Source organism: Lucilia sericata, unplaced genomic scaffold (assembly GCF_015586225.1).
Source record: "Lucilia sericata isolate MDLA Ls3-8-SP2 unplaced genomic scaffold, ASM1558622v1 Contig000428F_arrow, whole genome shotgun sequence".
Classification (NCBI taxonomy): Eukaryota; Metazoa; Arthropoda; class Insecta; order Diptera; family Calliphoridae; genus Lucilia; species Lucilia sericata.
The window spans coordinates 1-23680 of NW_023994443.1; the positions used below are offsets into that span (position 1 = coordinate 1).

The 23680-nt window shown below is 28.8% G+C and overlaps 1 protein-coding gene across 1 annotated transcript in view; it reads right to left on the reverse strand.

Moving 5' to 3' along the window:
* Positions 1-8: 8 nt before the first annotated feature.
* LOC119604772 (homeobox protein 5-like) overlaps positions 9-23680 on the reverse strand; it is a gene marked incomplete at its 3' end in the record, with an annotated part of 295068 nt that continues 271396 nt past the window's right edge. Inside the window, exon 5 of the mRNA XM_037957606.1 lies at positions 9-893. Within this exon, the coding sequence (XP_037813534.1) occupies positions 9-893 (885 nt within the window). The remainder of the gene's footprint in view (positions 894-23680) is intronic.

The window sequence follows — 23680 nt, forward strand, 5'->3', positions numbered from 1 at the left end:
ATACTCACCCCAAACATGGCTCTTAGATCGGGATCACGAAAACGAAAGGGTATATTTGAAACGTGCAAACGTTTTGGTGTATTTTTGGCATCATTTGAAGAATTTATTGTTGCAACGGTGGTACATGTAGTTTGCTGTTGTTGTTGCTGCTGCTGTTGTTGATGTTGCAGAGGGACTAGAGCGTTTGATAGACTAGTTGCCACAGGTGTATTTGGTGTAGCCGATGTCATAATACCAGCAGCTGCGGCAGCATTTAAATTTGCCATCACTTGAGCTGTACTCGATGATGGAGCTAAAACACCACCAGCCACCATTGATGTCATTATCGATGAGGTATTAACAATGCCAGCTTGATTGGGTGTTGACATAACGGCCGGTAAAAGGCCAGTGGCAGCTGAAGTGGCTGTTACGGAGGTGGCAGCAATCACATTGCCGGCTGTTGTTAGTTGCTGTAGCTGCTGTTGTTGATGTTGACTAATAGCGGCTATTAATTGCTGTTGTTGTTGTTGTTGCTGCTGCTGTTGTTGTTGCTGAGTGGGTGTTAGTAATTCTCCATTGCTGGTGGATGATGAGATGCCATTCGTTGTGCTTATGTTGTTGCTGTTGTTGTTAGTGCTGTTGTTATTATTACTAAGATTACTATTGGCATCTGTAGCTGTACCGCCTGCGGTAGCGAGTGTATTTGTGGTGCCATTGATGGCTTGACTTTGGCTTGAGGATACATTATTATTATTATTACCGGCCGCTGCTGCGGCGGCGGATGATGAAGCGGTGGTTGTTGAGGATAATGTGGAAGATGCTGTTACTATACCACCTCCACCACCAGAACCGCCACCGGCATTACTGGCTATTGACTGTGTGGTATCAATGTCACTTTTCACCAATACTGAAGACTAAAAAGAGATACGAAAAAATATGTTTGATGTTAGTTAAATTATAGGGAAATTTGCAAAGATTTTATGTATGTGTTTGATAATTTTTTTTTTGGAGGATTGTAAAATTTAAAATTTTATGTGATGTTTAACTTGAGTGTATAAATTTAAGATAAAATCTTTAATTAAAATTATAACATAAATAAGATAAAACCTGATGCCTACTTTAGGGGAAAGGATGATACCTAATTGGTTTGAGGCAAAAATGAGTTTATGAATAAAATTTATAAAAATTTTTTTATAAAATTAATATTTATAGAACATTTTCCATAAAAAGAAAATTTATCGAAAATTTGCTAAAAAAGAAACTTTATTGAAAATTTTCTTAAAAACAGAATTTATCGAAAATTTCTATAAAAAGACAGTTTATCGAAAATTTTCTATGAAAAGGGAATTTATTGAAGATTTTTTATAAAATGAAAATTTATCGAAAATTTTCTATAAAATGGGAATTTATCGAAAATTTTTATAAAAAGAGAATTTTCTATAAAAAGACAATTTATCAAAAATTTTCTATAAAAAGACAATTTATCGAAAATTTTCGACAGGAGTTCTCAAATTTTCTATAAAAAGAGAATTTATTGAAAATTTTCTATAAAAACAGAATTTATCGAAAATTTTCTATAAAAAGAGAATTTATCGAAAATTTCCTATAAAAAGAGAATTTATCGAAAATTTCCTATAAAAAGAGAATTTATCGAAAATTTCCTATAAAAAGAGAATTTATCGATAATTTTCTATAAAAAAAGAGAATTTATCGATAATTTTCTATAAAAAAAGAGAATTTATTGAAAATTCTCTATAAAAAGGGAATTTATCGAAAATTCTCTATAAAAGGAGAATTTATCGAAAATTCTCTATAAAAAGAGTATTTATCGAATATTCTCTACAAAAAGAGTATCGAATATTCTCTATAAAAAGAGTATCGAAAATTCTCTATAAAAAAAGAGAATTTATCGAAAATTTTCTATAAAGAGAGTATTTATCGAAAATTTTTTATAAAAAGAGAATTTATAGAAAATTTTCTATAAAAAGAGAATTTATCGAAAATTTTCTATAAAAAGAGAATTTATCGAAAATTTGTTATAAAAAGATATTTATCGAAAATTTTCTATAAAGAGACAATTATTGAAAATTTTCTATAAACAGAGAATTAATCGAAAATTCTCCAGAAAAGAAGAATTTTTCGAAAATTTTCTATAAAAAGAGAATTTATCGAAAGTTCTCCATAAAAGGAGCATTTATCGAAAATTTTCTATAAAGAGAGAATTATTGAAAATTTTCTATAAACAGAGAATTAATCGAAAATTCTCAAGAAAAGGAGAATTTTTCGAAAATTTTCTATAAAAAGAAAATTTAAGAAAATTTTCTATAAAGAGAGAATTATTGAAAATTTTCTATAAAAAGAGAATTTAACGAAAATTCTCTATAAAAAGAGAATTTGACGAAAATTCTCTATAAAAAGAGAATTTAACGAAAATTCTCTATAAATAGAGAATTTATCGAAAATTCTCTATAAAAAGAGAATTTATCGAAAATTCTCTATAAAAAGGGAATTTATCGAAAATTCTTTATTTTACAAAGATTTTACAAAATTTATTTTAACATTTTTATTGCAGAAATTTGTTTAAATAATATCCTATTTAAATTCATAATTTAAATTCTAAAATTTCTATTTACAACTCATATTAGACAAATATACATTTGTAAAACAACAGTTTTTGTAATTTGAAAATTTATAAAGAAACCAAGCGGCAAAACTGAGGGAAAAATCAAGAATATTAATGTCGACATTACGACAATTGAAAACATAAAAAGGCAAAATAATCAGACAAGTAAAAGTCAAGTTGAAATTAAGCTTATAAACACACACACATACCCAAACTCACTCACACAGTTTAAAATTTTATGCAAATGTTTAAATGTGAGAGTGTTTGCAGGATAAAGAAAAGAAAAAAAAAACTGAAAAATGCATTGTGTGACAAAGTGACATGAGAATGAAGAATCCTGCATGTAAAAAGGAAATCAGTAAAATGCACAAAAAAAATAGAAAATGATTATACAATACAAACACATACAACACCAATACACACACACAAACTTTATCCTACAAACAAATGATACGATTATGTATAGAAACAACAACAGCTACAAGAATAATAAAGCATTTGACAAATCAAATACTGGCAGCAAAAACAAAATAATACGAAAGAAATATATTTTTTTTTTTCGAAAGAAAAGAAAAATGACAAGAAAAACTAAAAAAATTTCCTTTAAAACCCATAACGAACAAAACAGGAAAAATAATTTATAAACTGGCAGTAACAATAATAATAAAACTACAAGAAAAAATATATATAGAAACATTGTGAATGCAAAAAAATAAACACAAAAATGCAGCATTTGTCATTTGATGAATTTGTGATAAAAACAACAAGAATAAAGAATAAAAAACAAAACCCACCTAACAAAACACATTCGTACAACTCAACTCAACCCAACAAACATTTATTCTAAAACTAAAAAACTTTCCATAAATTTTCAATAAATTTTTTCTTAGCAGAATAAATCTTTGATGATAGACAATTTTTGATAAATTTTCTTTTTACAACACATTTTCGATAAATGTTCTTTCATAGAAACATTTTCATAAATTTTTCTTTTTATAGAAAATGTTCGAGAAATTTTTTATAGAAAATTTTAGATAAGTTTTCCTTTTATAGAAAATTTTCTTTTTATAGGAAATTTTCGATAAATTTTCTTTTTATAGAAAATTTTCGATAAATTTTCTTTTTATAGAAAATTTTCGATAAATTTTCTTTTTATAGAAAATTTTCGATAAATTTTCTTTTTATAGAAAATTTTCGATAAATTTTCTTTTTATAGAAAATTTTCGATAAATTTTCTTTTTATAGAAAATTTTCGATAAATTTTCTTTTTATAGAAAATTTTCGATAAATTTTCTTTTTATAGAAAATTTTCGATAAATTTTCTTTTTATAAAAAATTTTCAATAAATTTTCTTTTTATAGAAAATTTTCGATAAATTTTCTTTTTATAGAAAATTTTCGATAACTTCTCTTTTTATAGAAAATTTTCGATAACTTCTCTTTTTATAGAAAATTTTCGATAACTTCTCTTTTTATAGAAAATTTTCGATAACTTCTCTTTTTATAGAAAATTTTCGATAAATTTTCTTTTTATAGAAAATTTTCGATAAATTTTCTTTTTATAGAAAATTTTCGATAAATTTTCTTTTTATAGAAAATTTTCGATAAATTTTCTTTTTATAGAAAATTTTCAATAAATTTTCTTTTTATAGAAAATTTTCAATAAATTTTCTTTTTATAGAAAATTTTCAATAAATTTTCTTTTTATAGAAAATTTTCAATAAATTTTCTTTTTATAGAAAATTTTCAATAAATTTTCTTTTTATAGAAAATTTTCAATAAATTTTCTTTTTATAGAAAATTTTCAATAAATTTTCTTTTTATAGAAAATTTTCAATAAATTTTCTTTTTATAGAAAATTTTCAATAAATTTTCTTTTTATAGAAAATTTTCGATAACTTCTCTTTTTAAAGAACATTTTCGATAAATTTTCTTTTTATAGAACATTTTCGATAAATTTTCTTTTTATAGAACATTTTCGATAAATTTTCTTTTTATAGAACATTTTCGATAAATTCTCTTTTTATAGAACATTTTCGATAAATTCTTTTTTTATAGAACATTTTCATTAATTTCTCTTTTTACAGAAAATTTTCGTTAAGTTCTCTTTTTATAGAAAATTTTTGTTAAATTTTCTTTTTATAGAAAATCTTCGTAAAATTTTCTTTTTTAGAAAATCTTCGTAAAATTTTCTTTTTATAGAAAATCTACGTTAAATTCTCTTTTATAGAAAATTTTTTTAAATTCTCATTTTATAGAAAATCTTCGTTAAATTCTCTTTTTCTAGAAAATCTTCGTTAATTCTCTTTTTATAGAAAATTTTCCTTAAATTTTATTTTTTTAGAAAATTTTCATTAAAATCACTTTTTATAGAAAATTTTCATTAAATTCTCTTTTTATAGAAAATTTTCGTTAAATTCTCTTTTTATAGAAAATTTTAGTTAAATTCTCTATTTATAGAAAATTTTCGTTAAATTCTCTTTTTATAGAAAGAAAATTTCTGTTAAATTTTATTTTTGTAAAAAATTTTCGTTAAATTATCTTTTTATAGAAAATTTTAGTTAAATTTTCTTTTTATAGCAAATTTTCGTTAAATTTTCTTTTTATAGAAAATTTTCGTTAAATTTCCTTTTTTTAGAACATTTTCATTAAATTTTCTTTTTTTTATTATATTCGTTAAATTTTCTTTTTATAGAAAATTTTCGTTAAATTCTCTTTTTAAAGAAAATCTTCGTTAAATTCTCTTTTTATAGAATTTTTTTTTTACAGAAAATTTTCGTTAAATTTGCTTTTTATAGAAAATTTTCGTTAAATTTTGTTTTTTTTTTGAACATTTTCGTTAAATTTTCTTTTTTTAGAAAATTTTCGTAAAATTTTTATAGAAATATTTTAATTTTGTTTTTATAGTAAATTTTCGTAAAATTTTTCTCTATAAGGGGAATCGTAGTTTGCTGGAGTGTTTGTGTAATGTTAGTGACTCAATAGTTTGGTTTGAAAATATTTATGATTGAATAAAGAAGAGAAAAAAGCACTGTATATTTACTGATTGTATTTGTTAATGGTTTCCTTGTAAATTCATACACAACTACCCATAAACAAATATTCCTATTCAAAATCATTTTTTTTTTTTTTGCTTCACAATCATCATCATCATACATAGCGGCAATAAAACTGACACAAATCATGTCAATGAATAAATATAGAGGAGAGAACAAATAGAAAAAAAACGAATGTCTAATAAAAAGAAAACAGAGAAACACTTCAGCTAGCAATATATGTATGGAGGAAAAAAATTGAATAAAATATCATACAGACAGACAGACATAAATATATAATAACAATATATAAGGTGGCCATATAAATGTTGTTGAATGACAACAACAGTGTAACAAGAAAAAAGAAAAAACAATTTGAGGAAAAGGAAGGAAATGCAATAAGATCCACATATATGCATTGTAATACATACAAGAGAAGGAATGTTGAAGAGATTTCAGCACGTATATTAAGCACTATGGGTTGGCTTAAAAAAAAAAAGGAAAAAATACTTTGTATGATGAGTTTTTTTGGCAGGTTTCATTAGGGAAAAAGTTTATAATTTCATTGTTTTCTTTTTTATAAATTTAAATTTGTAAAATTTTTTTGCAATCAGTCCCATTGTTTTATTTGGCTTCTCCCTTAACTGTAAGTATAAGTGTTTATTTTAATAAATAAACGTTCATCATTGTTGTTGCTGGTATAGTTGAAGTTCGACATATTTACTCTGAAATATACACACACATACACGTTTACACAACTCCTATACATATATACATTTATCCACTGCAAGTCACCGGGATGACAATTGCAATTTAAAATTGTATAGTCTATGACATTTTCATAAATTGTGTCATATAACAAGCCAAAAGTTGAACCCACACCAGACGTCGTTATCAGACCAAAAACTCCACCCCCAACCCATTGATTTCAACCAAGTAAGCAACTCTCTTGGAAAATTAAACATTTCACATTTATATTGTTGTATGAAAATTATGCCAACAGCATTTTTTTTTTCTGCTGCAGTGTTATTATCAGTTCTTTTTTTTCTTAAATTAAATGAATTTTACATAAATATTCACATGAATTTACTTGGTTTCATACGAGTGGAGAAAGAAATAGGGAAAACATGCTCGACTCTTGAGTATCCTATTCTAATATAAACAAAGTTTGGAAAGTATTGAAGGATCACTAGAAACTCTTAAGGGTTTATGCAGTATTAAGCGATTTTCGAAAGTCATAAGTGCTTAATAGAGATTTTGGGTATAACAAAACTTGAAGCCCTAAACCCTACAGCAATATTTCGAAGCAAAAAAAAAAATATAAAAATCTTCATACATGTTTCATAAATATCTCAATGCAACAAGAGAATTTCATTAAATAAACTATACAAGAGAAATCATATGAGTGTGTGTGTATTTTTTTCCATATGTATGTATGTGTATTTCCCTTTTATGTCTCTTAGGAATTCAATAATATTAAAATTGACAATTTTGCACAAAAATTGTACAATTCTCAACTCTTGCATATACATACATACAAATACAATACAATACATACACCCTCCTACATATTTATGCATGTGTACAGCATTTGCTTCAAATATTAACTAAAGAAACAATTCACAGAGACGTTGCATATTTATAGGCTGAGTTTATTTTTGTATTCGTTTTTTTTTCTATCTCAGCAAATATTCAATTTATGTTAAATTTTTGTTTTTATATAGAATTTTTTTTACTTAAAAATTCATATTTGCTAACAAATATGCATTTTTTGTGGTTTATAAAAATTCATAAATACTTAACATTGGCATTTGTTGTAGCACTTAGGGGGTCATTTTTTGTAGTATATTTTTAGGGGTTTGAAAAAAAGCCTAAAATCTCTTAGCATTAAATTTTATTGAAATGAAATAATGAATTGTTTAAAGCATAATTTAAGGATAAAATAAAAATATAAATGAAAATTTAAAAGTTTCTGAAAAAATGTGGAACGATATTAAATAAAAATATAATTCCTATTTTTCTTCTTAAAAAAAAAACAAAGAACTTGTTTTGTTTTTTAAACTAAAAACTTTATTGGTTTTCATTATTTGATAATAATTATGGTTCTATCATTTCATCCGCTTTTTTCCATAACTCTTCTGTATAAAATATAAATTTTTGAAATTTTTTTTCTCTTTTAATATATATTTTTTTTTAATAGATGATGAACTTTTAGCTTCAAGTGAAAATGTAAATAATATTGCAAAATATTGTCATACTGGCAATAAAAATTAAATGCTGTACAATTATATAGAAAAAATATGGGAGAAAAAATGTTCGTATTAAACCAAAAAAAAAAAAAAACCCTTGAAGCCATCTGTAGTCACTCATACATAGACAAGAAACACTATTACCCCAGCAGTTCGACAAACGACAGTGACTACCACTAACCTCTAACCAACTGATTGACTTTAATTCGTCTTTCGTCATGGATGTACTCTTTGTAAACGAAGGAGAAGATAATCGTCACTTTTGTTTCCTCTTTGTAAGCGAGAGAGTGGACAAACTTAAGCTTTTTGTCTGTCACTTCGTGATCTATGGGGTGAGGATTGACTTCTTTTAGTCACGTGGGCAGTCGGTGGCCAGGGGTTAATCTAAGTGGTAGATTAAATAGGTGGTTCGAGACTGTTCGACCGAACTGCTGGGTTACAGTGGTAAGCATTCTTATATTTAACCATAAATGTTTAAGTATGTGTCATAGTAGACGATACTTCGAAATCTAAGGAAAAAAACTAGTTCTTTCATTAGTTTTGATGCAAATACTTTTGCAAGTACAAAGTACGATTTAAAGACAGGAATGGTCCTTTATCTAAATGGAAATACTAACAGCAACTCTTCCTATATCTAGGCGGAAATATGGCCATTAACTAACCCTATTTCTAGACAGAAGTATGGACATTATTTGGCCCTATATCTAGACAGAAATTTGACTAGTATCTGATCATATGAGTATACAGTAATTGGATCTATATTTAGACAGATATATATAGCTGGTAACTGGGTCGACTGACATACATATGGCCCATAACTTTTTATATCAAGACAGAAATATGTCTTACAACTGGCACTATATGTGGGGTAAAATATGTCCAGCAAATAGACCCATTACTAGATATAAATATGCCCAGATACTGGTCCTATTGCTGGACAGAATTATGACCTGTAATTGACTCCACAAGTGGACAGAAACATGACCAGTATCAGGTCCTACGTCTATACAAAAATACGGATAGTAACTGAAACTCTCACTAGAAATATGGCCTGTGACTGGCACCATACACATACAGAAATATAGGGTGCACTACATACAGAAATATCGCCAATAACTGGACCATATAGATAAAACAAGTAAGAAGTTATAGTCGGGCGAGGCCGACCATATAATACCCTACACCTTTGACAAAAATGTAATGTGATTTAGTTGCCATAATAAAGCATTTAAGTTGAATTGTACCTTACCTTAGATATACATACTTAAGCCGTTTATTGTTGAATAAAATTGTGGACATTTAAGTGAAATTTTGATGGGGGCTTTTCATAGGGGCTAGGGTCATATGAGAACCTATTATTATGGAATTCATGGGGGTCATCAAGTCTTGTATACAACTTGGTTTTTGCAGCTTTTTGTCGAGATATAATTATGAACTTAAAAGCCCTATTTGGCGGGTTCAGTTGTATGGGGGCTAGGTGAAATAATGGACCGATGTAAACCATTTTCAACAGGCTTCATCTACGGTACCATAAATATCATGTTCCAAATTTCATTGAATTATCTCCAAAATTGCGACCTGTAGTTTGATTACAAGTTTTAAGAGCCCTATTCGGGGGTTCAGTTGTATGGGGGCTAGGTGAAATAATGGACCGATGGTAACCATTTTCAATAGGCTTCGTCTACGGTACCATAAAAGATCATGTGCCAAATTTCATTGAATTATCTTCAAAATTGAGACCTGTAGTTTGATTACAAGGATTACAAGCCCTATTCGGGGGCTCAGTTGTATGGGGGCTAGGTGAAATAATGGACCAATATTAACCATTTTCAATAGGCTTGGTCCCTGGGCCAATAGAAGATCATGTGCCAAATTTCATTGAATTATCTTCAAAATTGCGACCTGTAGTTTGATTACAAGGTTTACATGGACGGACAGACGGACAGACGGACGGACATAGCTAAATCGACTCAAATGATTCTAAGCCGATTGGTATACTTTAAGGTGGGTATAGGACCAATATTATTGTGCGTTACAAACTTCACCACAAATCCAATATACCCTCCCCACTAAAGTGGTGTAGGGTATAAATATGATCAGTAGACTTTACAGAAATAAGGCCAGTAACTGGAACTGTTACTTAACACAAATACGGAAAGTAACTGGTCCTAATTATACATAAAAATTTTCAAAAAACTGACCTTAAGTATGATCACATACTTAGGGAGATATGGAACGAGTAACTGGCTATATACGTAGACCAAAATATCATCTATTATCTAGGCAGAAATGGGGCTAGTAACTTTATACCAATATAGAAATATGAATAACTTGCTCTATATCTAGACAGTAAACGGTCCTATATCAATATGTACATGTCCAACCCTTATCTGTAAAAAGGTCAGGTTGTATAGGGGCTAGGTGAAATAATGGATCGATATCAACCATTTTCAATAGGCATCGTCCTTGTGCCTTGTATGGTCCAAATTTTATCAAAATATCATGAAAACTGTGGCCTGTACCTTGCGCACGAGATTTACATGGACAGACGGACGGACATGTCTTAATCGACTCGGAAATTGATTCTGCGTCGATCGGTATACTTTAAGGTGGGTGTAGGCGTTACAAACATCAGCACAAAAGAATAATACCCTCCCCACAACAATTGATCCAATTTATAGATGGAAATATAACCCTTTTATTAAATACAAAAAAAATCTATCCAAAAAAATTCTATAAATTTTGGTAACAAAATTATAGCCATAAATTGAACAATTGAACGTAGCAGCAGCAGGTACTTTATTTTATTTATTTAATATTATTTTATATTCATCGACCATAGCAACGGCAACAGGCAACACTTAGTTGAAAATGGAAAGATATTTTAAGGTTATAAATTAAATACACACCAAAATGTTGGTAATAAATGTCCTTTATACAAAATGTACAAATGAGCACGCAATACACACAAACACTCAAAGAGAGAGAGATAAAGAAAAACATTGAAAATACGTGATTTTAATGGAAAATACATAAATCAAAGATTTATGACAAGGGACAACGAACAAAAAGTCTATATAATGTAATATAACGATTTCTGGAGTTTGGGCAGATAATTGCTGGAAATAAATAAGTGATGGCATAAATTAAACGAAAATAAGGCAATTGAAAAGAATTTCACTATAAAGATTTAAAAAATTTACACTTATTAAAACGTAAACATGAAAATATTAACGAAAAGTAGGCTTCTCCTCTTAAAGTTCAAAAATTATCCTTACCAACTTGCTAAGAAAACTCCTTAAGCTACTTGCTGGTTAAAACCCTATAAAACGTATTACCATTATGTAAAAACACGTACAAAATCAAGCAGAAAAAACTCATTGATATATGTTGCAATAATATCTGTCCTCACTACCTCCTCACTACCTACCTTTAACCGATAAATTACTTTTCATCTTGTATCGAGTTGAGTGTTAAAATTAAAACAAACAACAAAAATTTATATTACGTTTTATTAACCCGACAGCCACAAGGAAAACACGTATTAAATTACTTTCATGTAACAAAAATTTATACTTTTTTTTATTCACACGCATACATTTACAGAAAAATACCAAATTATATGTGTGTGTCTGTTCAATGAACGAAAGAAAAAAAAAAACAAAATGTGTTGAGGTGTAAATGGTAAAAGAGTATTGGTTTGTTATTTATGCAAATTGTTAAAGAATTAACAAAAGCGTATGAGTAATAAAAAAATAACTTTTATCATTAAAATATTATTCATACGTTGGGGTGTACGAGATGAGAATAATGGTAAAGGGCCTTATATCTAGATAGAAATATGGCTAGCAACTGGGCTTATATCTAGACACAAATATGTCTGGAAACTACCCTTGTAGCTAGACAGAAATATGACCAGCAACTGGCCTTATTGCTAGAAAGAAATATGGTCAGCAACTGGCCTTATTGCTAGACAGAAATATGGCCAGCAACTGACCTAAAGTAATGCCAGTAACTGGCCTTATTTTTGGACAGAAATATGGCAAAAAAATGGCCTTATTGTTAGACAGAAATATGGCCAATAACAGGCCTTATTGCTAGACAGAAATATGGCCAGCAACTGGCTTATTTCTAGACATAAATATGACCTTATTTCTAGATACAAATATGGCCAGCAACTGGCCTTATTGCAAGACAGAAATATGGCCAGCAACTGGGCTTATGTCTAGACAGAAATATGGGCAGCAACTGGCCTTATGTTTAGACAGAAATATGGCCAGCAACTGGGCTTATGTCTAGACAGAAATATGGCCAGAATCTGGCCTTATATCTAGACAGAAATATGTCCAGCAACTGTCCTTATGTCTAGACATAAATATGGCCAGCAAATTGCCTTATTGCTAGACAGAAATATGGCCAGCAACTGGCCTTATTGCTAGACAGAAATATGGCCAGCAACTGGCCTTATGTCTAGGCAGATATATGGCCAGCAACTGGCCTTATTGCTAGACAGAAATATGGTCAGCAACAGGCCTTTTTGCTAGACAGAAATATGGACAGTAACTGGCTTATGTCTAGACAGATATGTGGCCAGCAACTGGCCTTATGTCTAGACAGAAATATGGCCAGCAACTGGCCTTATGTCTAGACAGAAATATGGCCAGCAACAGGCCTTACTGCTAGACAGAAATATGTCCAGCAACAGGCCTTATTGCTAGACAGAAATATGGCCAGTAACTGGCCTTATGTCTAGACAGAAATATGGCCAGCAACTGGCCTTATATTTAGACAGAAATATGGCCAGCAACTGGCCTTATGTCTAGACAGAAATATGGGCAGAACCTGGCCTTATGTCTAGACAGAAATATGGCGAGCTACAGGCCTTATGTCTAGACAGAAATATGGTCAGCAAATGGCCCAAAGTCTAGACAGAAATATGGCCAGCATATGGCCTTATGTCTAGACAGAAATATAGCCAGCAACTGGCCTTGTATCTCAACAGAAATATGACCAGAATCTGGCTTTATGTCTAGACAGAAATATGGCCAGCAATTGACCTAACTTATTAGCAAAAATATGGTTAATAACCTTTCTAAGAAAAACAACAAATATTTTTAATTAATCTTAACTTCCTTAGAGGTTGAGCATTAATATATCTTGAAACTTTTAATAAGTATTTAATATAATAAAATTAAGTTCTATTCAAACAACTTAAAAACTTTGCCCCCCAACAAAACTTTTAAAACATGTTAATTATATACCTTGCCAACTGCCTGACAATATGTTTAAGTTTTTTCTTTCTGAAAACCATCTGTCAAAAGTTTGCAAAGTTTTTTGTTGTTGTTGCCTTTTGCCTTCAATTAACGAAAGAAGTAATTATGTGGATAAAGTCTTAAGGTTTTTAGATAATTTGATACAACGTCTTAAACATAAATAATTAAAGGAAACTATTTCCTATTTATTTCATTATGATCCTGCGTGTGTGTGTGACCTGTCTTATATAAATTTTATATAAATTGTTCTTTACCTTTAATATTATTTAAGTATATATTTACTTTAACTAATTTATATTTATTTTGGTTTTACACTTGTATGAACACTAGAAAAGAATTTTGAACCCCTAAGCGGCATCAGCTGACTTGATAGTTTTATTATCTTCTAGGTAATTTTTGAGTAAAACTTAAGTGACACATTTAAACAACAGCTGTGTGGTATTAAAGGCAAATAATGAAGAAAATACAAAGGAAAAACTGAAATGGTATAGAAAAGTTAGTTGGAAAACAAATAAAATAGAAAAAGGTCACAAAAAACTATGGAGAAAATTAAGTTAAAGTTTGTTTAAGTGAATGCGTAAAAGATTTTAAACAATTGTGTTCAAATAAATATTTTTGAAGTAGTTTAAAAAATACATTTTCAAAAACATTGCCTACTTTAAGGAATTTGTTAACAATAGAATACTTGTAAATATAGACCATTTACTTTTAAAAACTACTGGTAAATATATATCAAACACTCACCTTAACCTAACGAACTATTAAAACCATTTTTCTTTACAAAACTCTTCTGACTTTGTTATCTAAAGCCTAAATATAGACAATACATAACCACAAACTAACAACACCATCCTATATACTTTCATTTCTTTAGCTTTTTTATTTATTATACTCCCTCACTAAACAATAGTGGTTTTAAAGCAATATGGTAGGGGGAGGGGGTGGCAGAGGTAACTAAAATATAAGTATTCCCAACAACACAAAGAAACTTCTGAAAAGCAAGCATTTAAATTGTTAAAAGAAATAGCTTTCTATTAAAGAATGAAGCTGGGGGAGTTGAGAAAGAGAAACAGACCAACTAAATCGAGTTTTTTTATCAACTCCTAAATGTGTTTGTGTGTTGCTTTGTTATTTAGTTATTCTATTCACAATATGTTTAAAGACACGTCCTTTGTGTTTAGTAAATGTCACTTCATTTCTTAGTTTTGTCGTTTTTTTTTCTTCTCTGTTGCTTTTCTATTTTTTGCTGTTCTCATTCCAAGTTGATGTAAGAATTAAACGAACAATACAAGAAGTTAGTAGGAAAATAAAAAAACTTAACATATTTTTAAATTACTAAATTTAGCAAAAGAATTAAAAAAAGGGGAAGGGTTCCGAACCGTCGGGCTTTTTCTAGGACAAATGTTTCTAGTTCGAATATGGTCAGTAACTGCTAGTTGGAAATATGGTAATATATCTTCACAGCAATAAGTCTAGCAACAGGCCTTGTGTCTAGACAGAAATATGTCTAGCAACAGGCCTTATGTCAATATGTCAAGCATCTGGCCATATATCTAGACAGAAATATGTGCAACAACTGATCTTATGTTATGATAAGAATATGTCCAGGAAACGGCCTTTATCTAGACAGAAATATTGCCAGAAGTTGTACTTATTTCTAAAGAGAAATATGGCTAGACATCACTTTTATGTCTAGACATAAATGTGTTGAACAAGTGAAAGAAATATGTAAGTAACTGGGCTTATGTTAATGCATAAATTTACTCAGCAACTGACCCCATGTCTACACAGAAATACTGCCAAAAACTTGCCCTGTCCAGCAACAGACGCTATATTTAGATAAAAGTTTTAAAAGTATTCCTTCTTACAGAGATATGTCAGTAACTGGGCAACAGTAACCATCAGCTAACATCATATTTAGACAGAAATATTGCCATCAACTGACTCCATGTTGAGACAAAAATAGGTTCAGCAATTGGACCTACATGTCTAGACAGGAATATGTCTTAAAACTAGTCCCATGTCTACACAGAAATATGTTCAACAACTGGCCCTATGTCTAGACAGAAATATGTTCAATGTCTGGAGAGAAATATATGAATGGATGGCCAGAAACTGCCTCCATATTTAGACAGAAATATTACCATCATCTGGTCATATATCTAGACAGAATATGTCCAGCAACTGACCTTATGTCTACGTAGAAATGTGTCCGACAACTGGGCCAATATCTACACGAAAAATTTTCAGCAATATCTGGTTATATGTCTATAGAGATCCTATGTCATGACAGTAATATGGAAGAAATCCCAAGTGAAGGGATGGCCAGCAACTGCCTCCATATTTACACAGAAATATTAGCCCTATGTCTACACAGAAATATGTTCAACAACTGGCCATATGTCTAGACAGAAATATGTTCAATAACTGGCACTATGTCTAGAGAGAAATATATGAAAAAATGGCCAGCAACTGCATCCATATTTAAACAGAAATATTACCATCATCTGGCCATATATGTAGACAGAAATAAGTCCAGCAACTGGGCTAATATCTACACGGTGAGATGTTCAGCAACTAGGCAGAAACATGACCTGGAACTGGCACTATATCTGCACAGAAATTTGAAAGGAATGGCCAGCTACTGGAGAAAGAGAAAAGCTTCAACTGGTCCTATATTCAGCAACTGATCTATCTACATAGAAATGGATATGTCTAACAACTGATCCCATGTCTAGAAAGAGAAGTAATCTAGCAAGTATTTTTGATCTAAACATCTACTAGACCTTTAGGAACTTTAAAATGCAATTTCTTTGAATCTCACAGAAGATTTAAAGACAAAACAGCAAATGCGATATATCCAAAGAGTTCCGAAAAAATCATGATTCCCTAAACAGTACACCTTCTTCTCTTTCCATTTTATCTTTTCTGGAATTACAGTATTAATTCCCTATAAAAAAGGCGAGTACAAAAAATCTTAATTTAAAAATGTTAGAAAAAACATAATGCTGTACTCAACTGATAATGAAATTGTTTTATGTGTCTGTTTGTATTTTAATTTCTGAATTTCTTTTTTTTTCATTTTAACTCTTATGTGTTTGTTTTATGCTCATTATTAAGCTTTTATAGGAAACGGAAATAACGAAAAGATTGTGTTTGTTTTTTTCTTTCTCGTGTCGCTTCTATTTATAGCAGTTCTCTTTTTTAAGCAGTGGATTTAATCTATATATAGAGAGTAAAAGAGTGTAAATTAAAACTTCGTTAGTCATTGTTTTCAAGCTTTTTGTTTGTCTCTAAGTGTGTGTGTGTGGGAGAGTTTTTATATACATTTTTTTTTTGCTCACGTCTTCCGGAAGATAAAGTCTAAGAATTTTCTGTCTTTTTTTAAACTTTTTTTGTATTTTTTTGCTAAAGCTGGTTGAACATAGCAAATTGTTTAAAGTAATTAAAATTGTGTGTTTTTCTATGCTGAAAAATGTAACGGTTTTTTTTTGGTATAAGAAAAGGAGGAAGAGTGGTTGCCAGTGGATTACTAATGGAGAAGTTTAGTTAAAGTAGACACATGGTTGTAAGAAAAAAACAAGCAAAACTAAATAGCTAAAGACAAATAGCAAATTAGAAAAAAATAAGATGTGCACAGTGGGTTTTATAGGAGAGCATATGTTTTAAATTCAAAAGAATTTAAGGACACATTTAAATCACATAAATTGTAATCTAGGAGAGGAAAAGGTTTCTACTACATTGGATTTTATTTCGACCCACTGTTTACAATAAAACATTTTGCCAACTTTTTATTTTCCTGACAATCTATTTCATTCTACTTTTATTAACTATTGACAATGGCTAATTGCTACAAATTAATGTGATATTCAGCGAATTTGTAATAAAATATTGCGAAATTATTTGCAACATCTTGAACAAATACTTTTCTAATTGACCAGTGTAGTAGTACAGTATTTGGCCTAAAGTAAGAAAAGAAAGAATAAAACAAATAAAATGTTCTAAAGAAAGTTAGAAAACTTTCTTACAAACAGGAATTTTAACTTTAGGCAGAAAAGTTGTACAGGACAAGCTGGAGAAAAAGTAGAAAATTCTTTCAAGAATTTCCTAATTATCTAAAATTATATAAATTTTTGGAAAAATACATAATTTCCTAAACATTACTTTTCTCACGCCGTGTTTCGAAATTTAGCTTTCTAAGTGTCATATAAGAATTCCTTTGCCCTTATAAGTAGGCTTTAATTAATTTCAAATGTCAATGGTAAAAAGCACGTATTACAATGAATTTTTTAATTAAGACTTTATTATTCCAAGAATTTATATGCTATTTATAGAAAATATTCACTTAATTATAAGAATTTCTTTTATACATGAATGAACTCAATGATTTCAGTTGCTGTGACAATAAACTCCTAAAAATATGCTAATTATTTAAAGAACATTTTTCGCCATTAAAATAAAACAGAAATAAAATATTTTTTTTTGAGTCTAAATTTACTACAATACTTTTTGTTATTAATTAACTGTTAAAAAAATAAAGCATACCTAAAAGGCGTTTAAAGTATTTTTAACGAAAAATTAAATTTATAAATATTGAGAAAAGTTTATATTTAAAAAATTGCTGTCTAACTTATCTATAGAACAGTAACAACTGTAAAAATTAAAAAATTCTTAAGAAATCTTAACAAAAGCAATAAATTTGTTCTTTTTTACAAAGCTAAACATTTCTTTACAAGAGAATAAAAATAAAAAGCTTATAAAAAATAAAAACAGCAAATAATTAGCTTAAGTATTATAACGGCTTTACTTCAACACTGACCCTTAATAACAAATCATGACTAAGGACTGCTACTCTAACTAAACTCCACTTACCCCCCTTCCACCGCCTCATACATACATAACGCCTAAACAACCAAAGGAAATAAATTATCTGTACAAATGAATTGTAGGCAGCAGATAGACAATTTATGACCAAAACTGCCAATGGTCATAAATCAAAGAAACAATACCAAAATAAGAATTAGATGGAGAGCACGAAAAAAAGTACAACTAGCAATAGAAAAAAAAATACGTTGTAGCACGCTCTTATTTGTAGTTCAATTAAAACAATAACGCCACGAAAAGGTAAATATGAACAAAATTTGTTTTTTTCCATTAATATTAGCACGTTATAAAAGGCGGTGTAGAAAGGAAAACGTAACAGCACACATGTGGAATGCGGAATTGAATAGAGGAAGAATGGAAAAAAAATTTGCTCATAAACTCATAAATTTATGGCCTTGTCTTATGGTTTTGTGGTTTTAAGTTAAAACGGAAGTAGTTGTATATAATGTGTTTTTATTTGAGCTCTCCTCCTTGGTTATGCCTTTGCTATTTACTCTATAAATCGAAGAAATAACAACAAAAATAATCATGTTTGAGCGATAAAAGCTTGAAAGAAAACCAGCAAACAAAAAAATTATAGAAAATTTTCTATAATTTTTCTTTTTAAAGAAAATGTTCCGAAAAATTTTCTCTTTATAGAAAATTTTCTTTTTATAGAAAATTATATTTCTATAGAAAATTTTCAATAACTTTTCTTTCTTTAGAAAATTTTCAATAAATTTTTTTTTTTTTAAAATTTTCAATAAATTTTCTTTTTATAAAAAGTTTTCAAAAAATTTTCTTTTTATAAAAAATTTTCATTAAATTGTCTTTTTATAGAAAATTATTAATTTATTTTCTTTTTATAGAAAATTTTCAATAAATTTTCTTTTTATAGAAAATTTTCAATAAATTTTCCTTTTTATAGAAAATTTTCAATAAATTTTCTTTTTATAGAAAATTTTCAATAAATTTTCTTTTTATAGAAAATTTTCATTAAATTTTCTTTTTATAGAAAATTTTCAATAAATTTTGCTTTTATAGAAAATTTTCGATAAATTTCAATAAATTTTTCTTCTATAGAAAATTTTTAATTAATTTTTCTTCTATAGAAAATTTTCAATAATTTTTTTTATAAAATTTTCAATAAATTTTCGATAAATTTCTTTTTATAGGAAATTTTCGATAAATTCCCTTTTTATAGGTAATTTTCGATAAATTCCCTTTTTATAGGAAATTTTCGATAAATTCCCTTTTTATAGGAAATTTTCGATAAATTCCCTTTTTATAGGAGATTTTCGATAAATTCCTTTTTTATAGGAAATTTTCGATAAATTCCTTTTTTATAGGAAATTTTCGATAAATTCCCTTTTTATAGGAAATTTTCGATAAATTCCCTTTTTATAGGAAATTTTCGATAAATTCTCTTTTTATAGGAAATTTTCGATAAATTCTCTTTTTATAGGAAATTTTCGATAAATTCTCTTTTTATAAAAGTTTTTTGATAAATTCTCTTTTTATAGAAAATTTTCGATAAATTCTCTTTTTATAGAAAATCTTCGATAAATTGTCTTTTTATAGAAAATTTTCGATAAATTTTCTTGTTATAGAAAATTTTCGATAAATTTTCTTGTTATAGAAAATTTTCGATAAATTCTGTTTTTATAGAAATTTTTGATAAATTCTGTTTTTATAGAAATTTTTGATAAATTCTGGTTTTATAGAAATTTTTGATAAATTCTGTTTTTATAGAAATTTTTGATAAATTCTCTCTTTATAGAATTTTTTGATAAATTCTCTCTTTATAGAATTTTTTGATAAATTTTATTTTTATGGAAAATTTTTGATAAATTCTCTTTTTATAGAGAGATTTTCCTTTTATTGATAATTTTTCGATAAAGTTTCTTTATATTTCGTTTTTATTAAAACTTTTCTTTAAATTTCCTTTCTATAGAAAATTTTCTTTAAAGTTCCTTTTTATAGAAAATTTTCCTTAAATTTTCTTTTTATAGAAAATTTTGTTTCATTTACTTTTATAGAAATTTTTTGTTAAATTTTCTTTTTATATAAAATTTTTCCTTAAATTTTCTTTTTTATAATATTTGTTTATTGGGTTATTATGCCACATAACAAATAAGTATATATGTATTAGTAAAATAAACATGTTATTTTACGTGTTCTCAACACATAATTCAAAATTAAACAACAATGAAATTTTCTTTAATGGAAATATAAAAATAAAAATTAAATATCAAAAGGATTATTGTGCAAAAAAAGAAACTATATAAAAAAAGAATGAAGACAAACATGAACATGTTATAGTAGATGTGTTTTAAAAACACACATATAAACAGCAATATAAGTATGTAAGTAGTATGAAATGTTATTGTTTTTCCTACTCTTTAAGGCAATGTTAGGCACAAAGAGAAAAAGTTTTATTAATAGATTTAAACTGAATTTTTGTATAGAGATTGATAGTTTTTTTGAACTACTTAAGGTCTCTGTTGTTTGTAATTGCCGTTCTCTGCTTTGTTGCATTGGCAAAAGGCTAAAGATGTAATAGAAGCAGGCAGGGTTGCTATTACCGACTTTTAATGGGTTTTCTATAATGTTGTATGAAATCCCTAAGGACCTTTTTTATAGTTTTACTAACTGTAGAAATGTGTTCAGTGTTTTTGTGTGCAAATGAAAATGTTGACACTTGGGCAAAAGGAGACAGATACACACATTCATTTACTTGATAACAAATTAAAGTTTGCCAATTTTTTTGATTATAAAGGATATAAGTTAAATATTTAGTTTTTTTTTTTAACAGAAAAAAAGGGAGTATAAATGAGTTTAAGGAGATTTTTGAATAAAGACTCATATTTTTGCAGACACTTAATGAAGATGAGGGGCCAATTATATTTTAAGAGCGATGAGACCAGCAAATCATGTTCAAATGTATAATTGTGAACATTTGCATACTTTTATCAAGAAAAGTTTCATCAAAATCTTAAACCAAAATCAGGCTTATTAATGGCTTAAACAAGATATTTAATAACTTCATAAAGTTTGATAATTATGCCAAATGCATGTAGGTCATCTGTTAACTGCCTTAAAAATATAACCATTTTGTAATAAAAAGCCCTTAAATAAACAAACCCTTTTATTTTCAGCAAATACCCGTTTAAAGTATATACTTTTTATAACAATTCCATTTATAATTTTATCATATTTTTATGTTCATGATAGGTGAAACGCAAACACAAAATCGAAAACAAAAAACTCATATTTTCTTTACAGAATTTAACTTTTATTACAATGAATGAATAACAAACACACACACACATATACATACGTAAAATGAAATATAAATAAAATTTTATGATCAATGTAATTTTACACTTGATTGTTACGTTACGAAAATATTATGGTTGTATGTACTTATATAATATGTACATATGACTTTGTTCATGTATGAGGGCTTACTTACACACACACACTCATATAAATACTAAATAAATACAGATATCGAAAGAAAAACCCCTATACAAATAGGAATTTATAAATGGAAGTATATAAATATATAAATATGTATGTAAACCCAGTAGTTTTTGAAGTAAACAAGGTGTCTCTTTTAAGAAGTATTTTTCATATACTTGACCATTAATTTGACATGTAACTTTTGTAAAGCAGAGAGTAAATCAATTCTTACTTCAGTGCCTCAAAGTAATCTAGAGTGTTGGCAATATGAATTTCTTTTGTACTAAACTTCAGTAATCTATTGAAGATTCAATTGCCTAGATATTTGTATTCGAAGTCATGTTTAGAACACTTTTATTGGAACAGTTACCCCGAATTGTAGGTCATTTTGTGTGTATATTTTATAACCAACCACCTTAAAGGTTACCCAGCCAATATTATGAGTGTTGGCATGAATACAATAGCAAATATATGTATGTGTATGTGATTATATATAAAAAAATAACGAAATATTTAACACAACATTTATTTTGTAACAGAAACACATAGATTAATGTAAACACATACACATACATATGAACAATAGGTTGGCCTCATATTCGTAGTGGCAAAGGATGCACAGCTTTGCTTCTTTAATTTGAAAAAAGTGCAGATGAAGCGATTGATCACTAAAGCTTATGGTGAATGGGTTCTATGGGTTTCATCGTGCAAGTGATGTTTTGTGCGGTTCAGAAGTGGAGATTTGGACATGAGATCAGATATTGAGGCTTTACTTTATGAAGATTGTTCTTTATGGTGAATAGGTTCTGCGGATTTCATCGTGCGAGTGATGGTTTGTATAGTTCAGAAGTGGAGATTTGGACACGAAAGACAATTATTGTCCAGATCATTCAAAAACGTCTAAAGATCAGATATTGAGGCATTACTGTGTATATGAAGATTGTTGCCAAACTATACATGACTACATAATGACCACTCCTTACCAAGTAATTTAAGAAATAATTACTTGTAATTAAAAAAATAAGATCTTTGGCTGGGATATGAATTCAAGTCGAGAGAATTGCTGCTTTGACGCTTTGAAATCTAATAATTTTGGTACTTTTTATGCAAAATAAATTCATTACGATAACACGAAACGAAAAATTTGCCAAGTGGGACCAATCTATTATTAGCTGCTGATATCTGGCTTACCATCAGAGAGAAACTGCACTGAATGGAACTAACTCATTTGAAGCGAGTGTTGTCCGAAAAACGCATCAAATATGCTCGGCAACATGTTGCAATACATCTTAAAAACTATTAAAAAGAAATGGTAGAAAAGTCTGACTTCGCTTTCTAGTCCCCCCCGGGTCATATTTCCTTGATGAAAAATACTCATCTTGGTTTATTGCAATCCCTAAGTAAAGAGGTGCTACCAGTACCTCTAGTTTGTCGGGACTATAAACTGGTGATGTCACTTTACTCCTCGGCTAGTCCTTTGTTTGATTTGACATGGGGTCTAACCAAAGAACCACATAATATGGTACTACGGGTGGCCAGTTGCCCACAGGACTTTCCCTGGCTGTTGAGTTTGTTGAGGTTCCTTCGGGATCCACATAGTAGCTGTGGTTTAAACCCAAATTCGCGGGAAGACTAAGTTGCGCTTAAAAGACTGATGCATGGCGAAACCTATATTTCGGGATAAGTTCGGTACTGTTGCCGAAAGATACCCCACAGAGGACTGACTGCGGCACTAAGCCTTGGAAATGAGTTGGTGTTAATTGTATATGATACAGGATGAATGTAGGGGTATACGGAGTATGTGCCTAGAGTATGTGTGTCGGATGTTGTTTGCTATTGAGTGTGTCGGATGAATGAAAAGTGAGCTGGGTTGAATGGTGATAAATGAAAGGTATCTTATACAACCCATTGAAACTCTGTTCATACCAGAATTACCAATGTGTGTCACTATGATAAAGAACAAACTCTCGGCTTATTTGATGGATTCGTACTTCAGTCTACCGGTTACGTCTCAAGGTGCTGTTGCCGAGTCAACAGAGGCCATCCCATCTGCGTGGTTGTAAACGGAAGGGATGTTTTTGCATCACGGAAGTTAAGCAACGGGACAGCAATGGTCAGAGATTAGATAGCTCAAGTTTTTGAGCGAAGTGCACGTATACTGGACCGGAACCTCCATATCCACCTGCGTGTAAGA